Raw genomic sequence first — 12,855 nt, 5'->3', positions numbered from 1 at the left:
CCTAAAAAGAGATGACAACAAAAACATACTGAAGAAGAAACGGGAAGGCAGAGCTTGAGCAGTGAAATGCCAAGGACTCTATGTCCCGCTCTCAAGTGAAGCGCAAGGCACATAGCTGGGCGGAGTCGCTGGTTCTGGCCGTGTTTCAGCAGGTCGAAGCCTCTCCATGATGTTGCCTGACGGGGAACAGGCACTTGCAGCTGTCCATCCATTCTGTTCACTGCAGGCAAACGGCCTGGAGCCAGAGACCCTGACTTCACCGGCCCAGCCCTACGGCAACCAACGGAGGTTGGCGGGGTGCGAAGAATAGCAAGGAGGAATGGTGCGGAAATACGTGGGAAGCAGATGCGGAGTGCCATTGGCTCTCTGCTGGGAGCCTGAGATAAAAATATCAAATCTAACAGAAGTCAGAGACTACGGGTCAAAGGTGGGATTAAAACCCATATTCAGAAAGCGCCCTTCCGCGCCAAACCCAGAGCAGGAAAGCGGGAGTCGGCAGATTTTACACTCCGACTGTTGCCTTAAATTCAAAAGCTCACGACTCCGACAACACTGCAAAGATGATCTCATAGGTTTGTATCAGGAAGCATGTCTGGGAAGTATAAATGTCTATGTAACTTACTGCAGGCACCAGTAGCTTCTCGACCTCTTTTACGGCTCTTCTCATCTTGACCTCGGCACGTGTCTGTGTGTCCTCAACTGTGATCAGAACATGCAGTTCTTCATTTAGATGCTCCCAGTTCGGTTTCCCTCGGTTCTGCTCTTCCTGAGAAAGAGAGAGAAACAGAGATGTCAGTTGTGACAGGACATCAAACTTGGACTCTGTGTGAGAGTGCGAAAGAGTGACACATTTTCTTGTCGTAGATGACAGTATGCATTTCCTCAGATAGTCAAGATGACGATTCTTTACACAGCAGCTATTACGCTACAGCACATTAGCACACAAAGGGAATAAGAGTGTAATATTTAAAATAAGTCAGTTAGATGGCTCGTGCAATTTTATTAGAGCAATGAGTGTAAAACTCTGGTAATCGGAAAATCTGCATCTACTTTAAGAACTTAAACACTTCAACATCAAAAAAAGCAGTGATAATCATTTCTTCAAAAAATGACTTGAATTATAATATCATTATTGATTTAAAACCCAGTACTACGATGTATTGAACCATCAATAATTACATATTATAAATTAACATTTACATTACATTTATGCGTTTGGCAGGCTTATTGCATTATGCTATACATTTGTTTCTAAGAATGTGCAATCCCTTGGATCAAACCCATGACCTTGGTCTTGCTAGGACCAGTTCCTAAGCACTGAGCGACAGAAAAGCTGTGTAATAAAAGTACTGACAGGGTTCGTCCAGACATTTTATACTGAAATTCCATGACTTTCAAGGACCTTCCAGCACTCTGGAATTCAAGGACTTTCCAGCACTCCAAATGCATGTAATGACTGATGTGGAATTAACTAATGCAGCATTAGACTTCATTTTCAAATTAAATAGAATATTAAAAGTCTGACAGCACCTTACTCATCACTTTCACTGTGTCATTGTGCCAGACATATCATAAAAATTCTGTCATACTCAAGACTTGAGTATTATTTTAAAGTTCATATTTTAACTTAGCACATTGTTTACGCTTATTTTATCATGAGTTTCAAGAATAAGCATATATGCCAAGTTACTTTTCGGACCAAGCACCGCATGTCATTTGACATTCAAAATCACACGAATAGCACAATGAAATAAAAAATACAGCTGTCAATCTTTACTTGCGCCAAAATATAAGCACCTTGTATGAGCCCAGTGTTGAAAAGGTAATTGTCGAAATCGACTTAAAATTCATAAGAATGGCCCAGTAATGATGTACTCGCTGATAAAGACTAAAATGTATTTTCTTCGCAAAAGACACAATGCAGTTTTAACACACTGATGCCGGTGGAGTCTGAAATATTTAAATATGAAGCGGAACGGGCGAGACAATGAGCACAATTCTCATGGTGATCGTTTAAAATGGCCTTGCAGTTGGTGTGCATGACCGTTTGATTGGCCTGGGTTAACAGCAGTCTCAAAAGAAAGCCATTATGTTAGAGTCGAGCTGCCTGAACAGTCGGAGGTACTAAACTGAACGAAAAAATAACGTTACGCTCTTGAGGGTGGGCCGTTTTCAAAGCCAACAATTACCCACCACCCCAGCTTTCAACACCTCTCAGCAGCCTGACAGTTCATCCTGCTCTCCATAGATGAAGCACTTTAAACCAGCTGGATGAAAGTAAAAAGAATATTCAACAGCTCCCATTGTGCAATTTTTTTAAGATCTGACAATTGAAGGGGTGAGAAAAATCAAATAGTCTGCATTGAAGAAACACTTACCTGCACAATCTTGTACCTGCTCAAATGGATGAATCATCTTTTGAGGACGTTTAAGGAGGTTTGAGATGTCTATCCTCATGTTCCTATCCTAATTTTTGCTACGACTAACAGATGCTTGGCAGGAATACTGGATGATTAATTAACATTTACAGTGCAATTATGTAGGACGTTAGGTAATGTGGGGCACCAGATGCATTGTTTGGTCCATCACAAACCAGTCCATGTAAACAATACCATCTAACGGAACAATTGTGTGTAGTTTAATGGTGCCAAATATTTAAAAATGAAATGTGCGGGTGTCTTCTCCTTACTCAAAACAGGCAAAAAAGTAATCCGGTTACTATCCCACAGGCCCCAATGCCTGAAGCGAGCTGTAATACAAAAGGCAGGATTTCAAGGTAAGCGGTATAAGAGCACTTGACCCGGCCCTAAATGCCTCATGTCTCCCATGATGCTTGCAGATCAATTTTCAGTTCGAAACCTCAATTGGCATGCTTGCTAAAACATCAGTAGAGCGGAAAAGCACCTGACAGGCCTACTAACACACAGACTGAAATCCAGCCGAGTGTCTATTATACAACATTCTACAGCATTCCCATGGATAGGGTTGCCATAGCAATGATCACACATACGTGTGTTTAAGCCACTTTACAAATTTCATACCACTTCCTGCCCACTGACCAATCAGAAACTTTGCCTTAGTGAGTGTTCATGTGGTTCAACAGCACAGTCGCACGCATTTCATTAAACAATAAATGCAGATACCATATCTCGTACACTATAAAAACTGGGGGAAAAAAGTCTCCTTTTTATTTTATGTAACAAGTTTTCCTTGAAGATGCCTCGAAATGACAATGATGCACAGCAATTTTACAAACTGTAAAGCGAAATCTTAGACCACCTCGACTGTTTTTATTCTCAAGGTGAACAAAAGTGGAAAAGGCCGTCCCAACCATGCAAGGACAAAGACCTTCAGGTCTGAGCAAAGGCAGGGACTGTAAACACCCAACCACCCTCTTATGCCTATTAGGGAGCAAGGTCATTCCATGTCCTCTAAGGGTGGGTGAGAAGTATGTAGCACCAGGCAAGCAGAGCAACCCAAAAGCCTTTGAACAGGGCAAAGATTCTGTTTACTGTCATACGAAACCAAGGCCAGGCAACACGCACATAACGCGAGACACGTGATGACAGATCTATAAAGAAACAAAAAGAGAGCGAGAACCCCAAAACAGCCTGTCAGCAAATGTGACCTATCTAACGGTACAATGTTTGGAGGTTGTTAAACCCAGAACAGGGGAACCATTTTGGATTTAACAATCATCACACTGTACATACACCAGACGTAATAACATAACATGCCAAGTTTTGCTAAACAAAACATTTCAAGTTTTAATCAAATGAGGCTTAATCTCAAAGCTACAGTCTCCATTGCCTGTAGGCCAAGCGCTACCACGATTCCATTGCAGGCATGCTGGCAGTAAGCCCGGCTGGAAATAATCCCACCAGCCCATAAATACTGTTCATATAACTACAGCAGACTGAAGCCAGGACAGCAGTCTTGAACAGTTGTCCTGGGTGGAGTAGTTTACAGGCACCTGTTTATCAGGAATGAAAAACTGACTGGAAAAAACTCTAACCATCAGGGGCAGGAACGCAGAATGAGACTCTTAAAAACAACCAGAAAAGCTCTACATTTACATTTACATTTAGTCATTTGGCAGACGCTTTTATCCAAAGCGACTTACAGTGCACTTATTACAGGGACAATCCCCCGGAGCAGCATGGAGTAAAGTGTCTTGCTCAAGGACACTTTACCAGTTCAGTGGTTTAACCCACTAGACCACCATCTCCACACGCACAGAACAGATACGGAAAACAAATCCACTCACATTATGTTCTTCTTATTACATTCAAAACTGACATACCAAGACTTTGAAAAGAATACCCGGATTCCAACTGATGCATAGACTTAGAGGTCAATGCTAAAAAACACCAAGCCTGCAATGACGACGAGGGTCTTAAGGGAAAGTTCACTAAGAGTAAAAATTCTGTCATCATTTACTCACCCTCATGTCATTACAAACCTGTTTGACTTGCTTTCTTCCACAGAGCACAAACGAAGATATTTTGAAGAATGTTGTTAACTAGCACCCATTCACTTGAATTGGTTTTGTGTCCATACAATAGAAGTGAATGGGTGCTTGCGCTGCTCGGTCACAAACTTCTCAAAATATCTTTTGTGTTATACAGAAGAAAGATAGTTGTGCAGGTCTGAAACAACAAGAGCATGGTTAAATAATGACAGAATGTTCATTTTGTGTGAACTAACCCTTTTAAAGAATCCTTGGTCCCTGAAACATAGGTGCTCTAAACACTAAAGCCCAATTTATTCAGGTACTTTCAATTTTACATTTTATTTCCAATTTTCCATAATAAAAGTATTTGTGCTTGTAAAGAAACAAAAAAGAAAACTCAATTTTAGCAAGAACAAAGAGTAAAAGCTAAAAAGGAAAGCTTTAGAAAGCCTGTTGTGTAGCTCTTGGAGAGGTTCTGTGATGCAATGGTGAGGGTGGCCGTCTGTTACATTTGATCTGTACTGTGGTTTCTGAGAGCCCTCAATTTGAACAGCGTTTGATCAGAGGAAGAGGCTACACAGTGGGACAGGTTATTATCCGGAGTTTGTCTGTCCTGTCCTCTCCCATTACATCCGACTGAGCTCGGCTTCGGCACCGCACACACACAACAAGCGCGAGGACGCAGAGTCTCCTGAGGATGTGCGATACGATGTGTGTGCAGTTCTTGAGAGGGTAACAGGGGTTAAACCACCGCTGGGGAGCTGCTAAATAAAACGTCTGTCTGATTTAAGACTAACGAAGGGTTCTCTCCTGAGACGTGTCTTCTAGTGATCCATGATGTTACCTTTGAGAGCAAACACTATATAATGCTCTACCAGGCGATAACAATATAAACTACACAATCAATCCTTTAAACTCTAAACAACCTTGCCCTATCCTCACAAATGAGCTAAACAACCCATGCTTTCATTCAACGGACTCTCACTTCGGATCTGCTCTGATTAAAGGTCAAAAACACTTTTCCCTTTGCCTCCATTTTCCCGTCTCCATCGCTCCGGGTCCCCACAGGCAGCGGCAGACTGAATTATTGAGAGCACAAAAACGGCTCTGCTAATGGACGCTTAATAAACAACCACCTCAGCTCAGGCCTGTCTCACTCGGCTCTGAACTGTTGGGTTACTTTAGATACATCCAACTATACTCACAACCACGGTTTCTGCGTGGATGTCTCCCATGAGACAAGCAGAACGACACTGGCTGGAAATGGTGCTCTATCCTATGCTAATGATAGCTCTCGCCACAAAAACTCTGACTCACAACCCTTATCTACACGGTAGTGATGCCTTACGGATAAAAGAAAGCATTTCTGGAAAAAGGTTTTGCACTACAATTTCAAAATCGGCTGGTGAGCCCTATCGAATGGCTAGACCAAAACAAAATATAGATGGTACAACACTACTTGGCTCACATTATAACCAACAATGCAGTGCACACTTAAAGCATTTACAGCACATTTTTTATTTTCAGAAGGCCAACGGATGACAACCACAACGGAGAAAATATAAAGGATCAACTATTTCTAAAAGTAATTTGTTTCTGCATCATGACTCAAGTTCATGCACATAGCTCTTCCAGAGGATTGCACAGCTGGGGCCCAGGTGCACGTGTGTGTGTGTGCGCATGCTAATGCACAGTGATAGGGATTTCCTGATAAAACCGCTCCACTGGGATGGTGACAGTGCAGCAGCAAAAATTGGAGGAAAAAGCTGTTTTTTTCCCTGACATAAGTCTCTGTGGGTTATGCAAGACTTAAGAATTGAAAGCTGCTTGGTTGCTTACTACAGAATCTACCATTCCTACAAAATTTACAGCTTGTAGTGCCGAGTAGTTAGATGTACAAATGACTTTTCTCCTGACCCTCAAGAAAGCCTCTGCTGGAGCTGACGGGGCAGTGCTGTAATGTCCCTGTGCTACATACCTGTCACCTGGAGCTATAATTTCCCATCATTCAGGGCTTTAGTTGCTCCTCTGCTGGTCGCACAGCAGGCCTCATCTCAGAGTACAAAGGATCTGAGTCCTTCTATCTCCCAGTGTGTCTACTGTATGCTTTTGTTCTCTCTGACACCTACAGCACTATAGGCGGGCCTGAAATAGAACTGATCCCTAGCCGGATCCCTGCCAGCCAAAATTGTTTGCGCATTTACAAAAACTTGACGGGGCAAATGAGTGAATTGGCTCATGAGGGGCAAACATCAGCATAATGTACTACAAATGATGAGAAATAAACAGGATCTCACCTTCTTTCTGTCTCTCATGGAACTCCGCCCTCTCACCATGATCTTGCAGCCGGTTTCCGCTTCCAGCTGCTTCGCTGTAAGTCCACGAGGCCCAAGGATCCTCCCCACAAAATTGTACTGAAAAAACAGAGAGGGAGATGTTAGAAACTATTCATAAAGTCAAGGATGTTATGTATGCACTGCTGCTACATTCACTATGAAGACAAGTTCAAATAGTTAATCCTCTGAAAAAGTTTGTAATAATGTATTCATCCATCATGTCATGTCTATGGAATAGGTAAATGTACTAACTAAGTGTGCCTAAAATATGCTTTTAATGTTATAGCTTCATGAAAACATTTGCGGTCTTTTCAACAGCATACGCAATAAAGCGATGAAGGCAATTAAATTATTTACACATTATATAAATTCAAATTGTGCTAGTTAATCCAATAATGAGTTTGAATTGAATAGCTCTAGCATTGTATGCAATGTTTAAGTCATCAGAACATATTTTTTCCATAAATAAATATAATTTATTCCATTCATTTCATTTTTCTATTTAGTGGTGTTTATAATGCATTTTTCTTTTCAAGCAGCTTTACATGAGAAAAGACAAATAAAACATAGAAAGAGACAGAATACAATTACACCTCTAATCCCAAATTTATATTTTTTTCAGGACACAAAAAATGTTGGTCTTTTCATGTATAGAACGCATATAGTGACCAGTCACATAACTGCCATACATGCTCTCAAAACTAGAAAACCAACTACAAGATTATTCTTAAAAACATGGTTTGGAAAACAGGAGGGTGAGTAAACGATGACAATTCTCATTTTAGGTAATCATTCGATTGCGTTTGCCAGGTTGTTCGGTCTCTGCAGCTGTGCTGACTTCACACAAACACAGAGAGACATGGCAGATTAGTCATAATGTGGCATCAAGACAAAAGGAACAGAGATGCTATAAGAAGAAAAGAAGAAGAGAGAATCAAGTCTGTGTGGAATGACATTTGGAACAAAAAAAACTCACAGATCAATTAAATTAGCTGCACTATATGACTATATGATATTGTAACGTAATAAACACAAAAGAAAAGTATTTCCCTTGCATTAATGAATTAATTGGTTTTAGTGTTTTTTTTGTTGAACATCAACCTAATTCTGAAACACTCGCTCTAGTGCAATCCAAAAAAAAAAAAAACATTCGGCTGATGCAAAAACCTTGACTGGACAAGCGGCTAATAACTTACTTCTCCAGCAGCAGGTTACGAGCCAATGAGGAACGTAGAAAAAAAAACAGCCAAACAGAATCTTAAGCAGCACTGCAAAGCCTACTTTTTTTGCATTTCTTCTCAACATTCTTTTATTTCCTTTATAATTCTCTCTCCGTTATCGCACTCTGAGGCAGGGAAGGGAGAAAGCTGGCTGAATGTAATGTAAATAAGACAACAGGAGTGAATTAAGAGAGGAGGCCTTATCGTGGCCCTTGTCCCTGGGCTTTGTCTGAGAGAACACATTATTTACCTCCATAATCCTCCCAGCTGTAGGCTGCCTCTGACGGCACAGCTCAGAATAAAAATGATAAAAACAATCCAGCACTCTTTTTACACTTTAATAGTTGAAGGCGGACAGAGAGGTGCTTGCATTGACCAGGTCCATGAAGTATAACATGATCGTTACTTGAACGTTTACACTCAACTTCAATAAGATTGTCACTCCTCTTCCAAGTGACCTGATCGTTAGACTGCCGGGGCATCGATGCGTCACATGTGCACAAGTGTCCCTAAACGAATCTGACAGTATTGAAACACTGAAGCAAAAATACATCAGAAGCACCACGGACCAGACAACACCAGAACGGTCAGTTAACGGATTCTCTCAGAGCATCATCCAAACTTCATCCATCGCTCTGTTATTCAGAAGCACACCTGAACAATCTCCATTCAGATGAGAGAGGATTCTCCTCTGTGTGCGTGTTGATGTTGATTGGACATGGCAGAGAGCAGCGGCCTGATGCGGTGGGGGAAATTGCTCACTTTGAATACTGGAACCAGACTGTAATTACAGCCTGGAGGAGATGCCACCATTTCACTTCCTGTAAAGGGAGGAAGGGAGGCACGAGAGAAACTATACGAGTTGGAGAGAATCAGAGAGCAATTCCATCATTTTTATACGACGGCAAGATAGAAATGTTTTCCCTGTAGCGTGGCAGGCAGGTGGCCCGTGTTTGTTAGTAACAGTCAACACATAAAAGGGGCAAAGATCAACCACAGAAAGCCTGGAAAAATCCACGCTGATGCCGCACAAACGTCAGCCACATGAAAACAGGGCTCAGGGTGCATGTTAAACACACAAACCACATACATGAGTTCATTTCATGATCTCACAAAGGCAAATGCAATGAAAATTGAGACACACCAGACAAATGAAAACAGATATCAAAAAATACTGCATAAAATAATGTATATTCATAACAATTCGCCTATTTCAAGTGGCGACAGAGACCGGAAGTATGGAAAAATGTTTTCCTGTTGCACTGCTGCCATAGCCATTCATTCATTCCGCTTGTTTTCTCTCAGGCATTCATTTAATTTACCAAATCCAACAGTAGCATATGTTGTCTGATTTGTTTATGGTTTACTGAGAGATGTGAAAAATAGGGAAAACAACATTACAAGAACATTGTTTATTGAGCGATTTATTTACATGTTAGACAAATCAGCGTAAAGGGAGCCTTACATGCCTAACTGCTTCTAGTGTCCGCAACTGTTATGTGAAGTGAAAGGAGCTAGAGCACTGACCGGACAAGAATCTACCCTACTTCCAGTTTGTACACATCATGCTGAGAAATAGGTCCATCTGTAAATTTACAGATGTAAGATTAATTAAATTAACCGATGTAATTTATTTATATCAGATCAGTCGAGCTACACTACGTTATAGTAATAATTAACATGACAACATCATCCCATTGTTATTCTGGCATAGATGGACTTTGTTTTGTCCGAAACATGCAGAACAGAGGCAGATTTGGGTTCATGTTTTGGCACTACGTTGCTGGAAAATGAGTTTCTCAAAGCTTTTTAAAGACAGATTTTGGTAAAATAATGAAGGTGTCTTGATGGAGGGTAACAGATCATTTTGTCCTTTGTCATCTTGTGGAATAAAATGTCAAACGTAAGAGATTGTTCTATTCCGTGTATTCTGTAGAATGTAAATAAGTAGGAGTGGTTAACTTGGCACTCTGCAACTTGGGCGCTATTCTGAAAAAAACTAATGATTTCATCCACCCGTAACAAATGAACATATCAAACATTTTTTTGACCTTCTTTAAGTCTGTAGTGTAGTGATTGCTCCAGTTCGGCGCTTCTCTCACCCGCAGTGCTTGTGTGGGGATCTGCGCCAGCATATAAAAAAGCTAATTCTCAACACGTATTTCAGAAGTCAGGTTGTATTGTAAAGCTGTTAATAGTTTTAATAAAGTTTAACTTCAGGCGAGCCAAGGTGAAGCTTGCATTGAAATTAACGACGCTTGCCGCGTGAGCGCTTTGATGTGACGTGCTTCCACCTCCGATATATGGACACGTTTGAGGAGTCACCAGAGATCGCAGTGCAAAAACAATCCTCCGAGAAAACAAACCTAAAGATAAGAGCCGCAACACACTAAAAGTGCTCATCTAATAGAGAGTGAAGAGCGATAAAGACCTACAGTACAGACCCCATGAACACCAGTTTAACTCCAGTCATATACTGTCCTCCCATAGTTTGTCTATTTTCATACTAGGATATAGCCAGAAGATAAATATAAAAAATACATCAGATTATCAGAACATTAATTTGATATCTTTAGTAAATTTTTATAACTTGCCTACATTTTAACTATGGTGAGCATTTTGATGAAATGTAATAGATTAGTAAAATCAATCTAAGAAAAATTAGGTATAAGATATAGAATTATATTGGGAGATTGTTTCATGAAATATATTTTTACTGTGAAATAAAATAACTCTAGATATAATAATAGATATATAATTCCATAATAATAGATTTTGGGCCATTCCGCCCACCTCTACGTGACAGTAAACCATTGTCATATATCTGCTTAACTGAAAAATCTCTATGTAGTGTATTGGAGAACGCGTGCATGTACATGTAAATGTGTCAGTGTTAAACTGAAGGGATGTTTAACAGAACAACCTAAATGTGTGCAAGCAGAGAGTTGAGCAGTTCAGGGACGCACTCAAGAGACCTGACAGAGACATACGAGTAACAGCGCTAATGCAACATTACACCTCCTGCCCCTCCTTCCTGCTCTTCTCCTCCAATCACAATCACTTCACCCCACACATAAGGTCACAACCCATCACTGCTGAACATTTTCACCTGTCAGAACCGCCCACAGCTCAAACACTCGTCTGTCCTTCAAAAAAGTTTTCAGAGGAGATGACAGAGGAAAAGACAAATTTGGGATTATAAAAAGCCTGTCATCAAAAGTTTTTTATCGGGGAGAAAAAATGACTGACGTGAAAAGAAGTAGGGGAGGATAGAGGTCACACTGCGACAAACTGTGAAGGTCAGAGTTTACATGCTCTGGTGCAGCAGATTTGAAGCATTACGAATAAAACATCCCACTTTTGTTCTCTCATACCCTTTGTTCACTGTGCTTTAGCTTGTCTAAGGTTGGAGATTCTATATAATGAAGCTTATGTAGACGAGCTACAATTTTCATGGTCTTATTTTCTCCAGAGCCAATGGGAATGTGAATTGCAATGAACAGCTCACTCCAACCCACCCTTTCGAAGCAGATAACGTGTTTTCGAAACGAGCTCTGTAGAGCAGTTTGTCCGTTTAGGGCTACTGTAGAAACAACTTCGCAAATTCCATGCAAGGGGACCCGTGGCTCCTTCAAAGGGAGTAAAAACATAACGCTTCATTATTTAAGGTCTCGAAGACAAAGTTATGCATATATTTCTGTCAATAGATCCTCTATAAAAATACGTTGAGACCTTTAAGTGAGTGGTCACAGCATTGGGTGCGTCCCACATTTACAGTATCAGAAATAAACAGAGATCCAGTGTTGATTCTGAGCACACGCACACAAAGTGAGACATTAAAGGGCCTTTGGTTTACACCCTGTTATCAGCTGAAGGCAGAAAGACAAATGAAATCGAGGGAGAGCGAAGAGAGCAAGCACTCTTCGTGTTAAAGTGCGTGTAGTTTTCATGCTACCAGCAGCATTACAATATAATGAGTGTTTCCAAAAAGGATTCCAAAGCTGCTATTGTTTACAAAAACAGTTCATCTTGCCATAAACTCGAGCCCATTGGTTTAGCCAAAAGTTGAAATGTTGGAGCTCTTAACAATAGCTGTCAGTGCATGTTATAGGAAAACGAAGAAAGCATTTATCGAAACATTGAAAACACCACTGTTCCAAGACCACTCCGTATGGTCTGCTGATTGGAGAACTGTACTGCGTGAAATGTTCTGCTGAACAAGGTTCTAGCTGAAAGCACATGTGGAAGGAATTGGTACAGTGCTGAACAGCTTAATCCAGTGAGCTGCAAGAGGAAATCTGTGGTAATGCATCCAACTGCAACCTCCCAAAGGAGTGACGCAACACACACTCCTCACACACATAAACACCAAAATAATCAGCTTGCCACAGTGTCAGCACATCTGTCACTGAGGTGGTGAAGAACAGCATCCGAAAATGCTTCTTTCACTCTCACCACTGTATTCTGTCCTTTTTGTATTTTTCAGGTTGTTCTGTAAACAAGTGTTAGCACGTCACCATCACCTCTGCAGCCTTCTGACTCTATTCAGCACCTCATTTCGTACCTCAGTCACCCCTATACAACTCTTTCCTTCTCTGGATCTGCCCTGTTGTTTCCGTGTCTCTCTCTATCTCTCCCTCTCTGTATCAAGTAAATCAATCCCTTGGTGAACAGACATTAGGGCATTAAGGAAAAACATTGTAATCCACAATTATGCTGCTCTCTCTGTAGCAACTGTTTGGTTTCATTATTCATTTAGTACAAAATGAAACTCAAGTTTCTCCTTATCATTCAATTAATCTATATACTCTAAAATTCAGAGAGAGAGACACAGTGAGAGACCGAA

At 40.9% G+C, this 12,855-nt stretch overlaps 1 protein-coding gene across 7 annotated transcripts in view; it reads right to left on the bottom strand.

Annotated features, from left to right (window-relative positions):
• qkia (QKI, KH domain containing, RNA binding a) overlaps positions 1 to 12,855 on the bottom strand; it is a 93,919-nt gene that overhangs the window by 56,047 nt on the left and 25,017 nt on the right. For all 7 annotated transcript variants that reach the window (XR_008909108.1, XM_056767714.1, XM_056767715.1 and 4 more), the window contains exons 3-4: positions 6,751 to 6,867; positions 623 to 766 (exon numbers count right to left, since the gene is read on the bottom strand). Coding sequence is in view for 6 of the 7 variants with exons in the window: in XM_056767714.1 (XP_056623692.1) it covers positions 623 to 766; positions 6,751 to 6,867 (261 nt within the window). In the remaining variant the exon portion in view is untranslated. The remainder of the gene's footprint in view (positions 1 to 622; positions 767 to 6,750; positions 6,868 to 12,855) is intronic.

This window comes from Triplophysa dalaica, chromosome 15 (assembly GCF_015846415.1).
Source record: "Triplophysa dalaica isolate WHDGS20190420 chromosome 15, ASM1584641v1, whole genome shotgun sequence".
Taxonomy (NCBI): Eukaryota; Metazoa; Chordata; class Actinopteri; order Cypriniformes; family Nemacheilidae; genus Triplophysa; species Triplophysa dalaica.
Note: the sequence above shows the minus strand (reverse complement) of the source record. Positions and strands in the feature narration are given on the sequence as shown.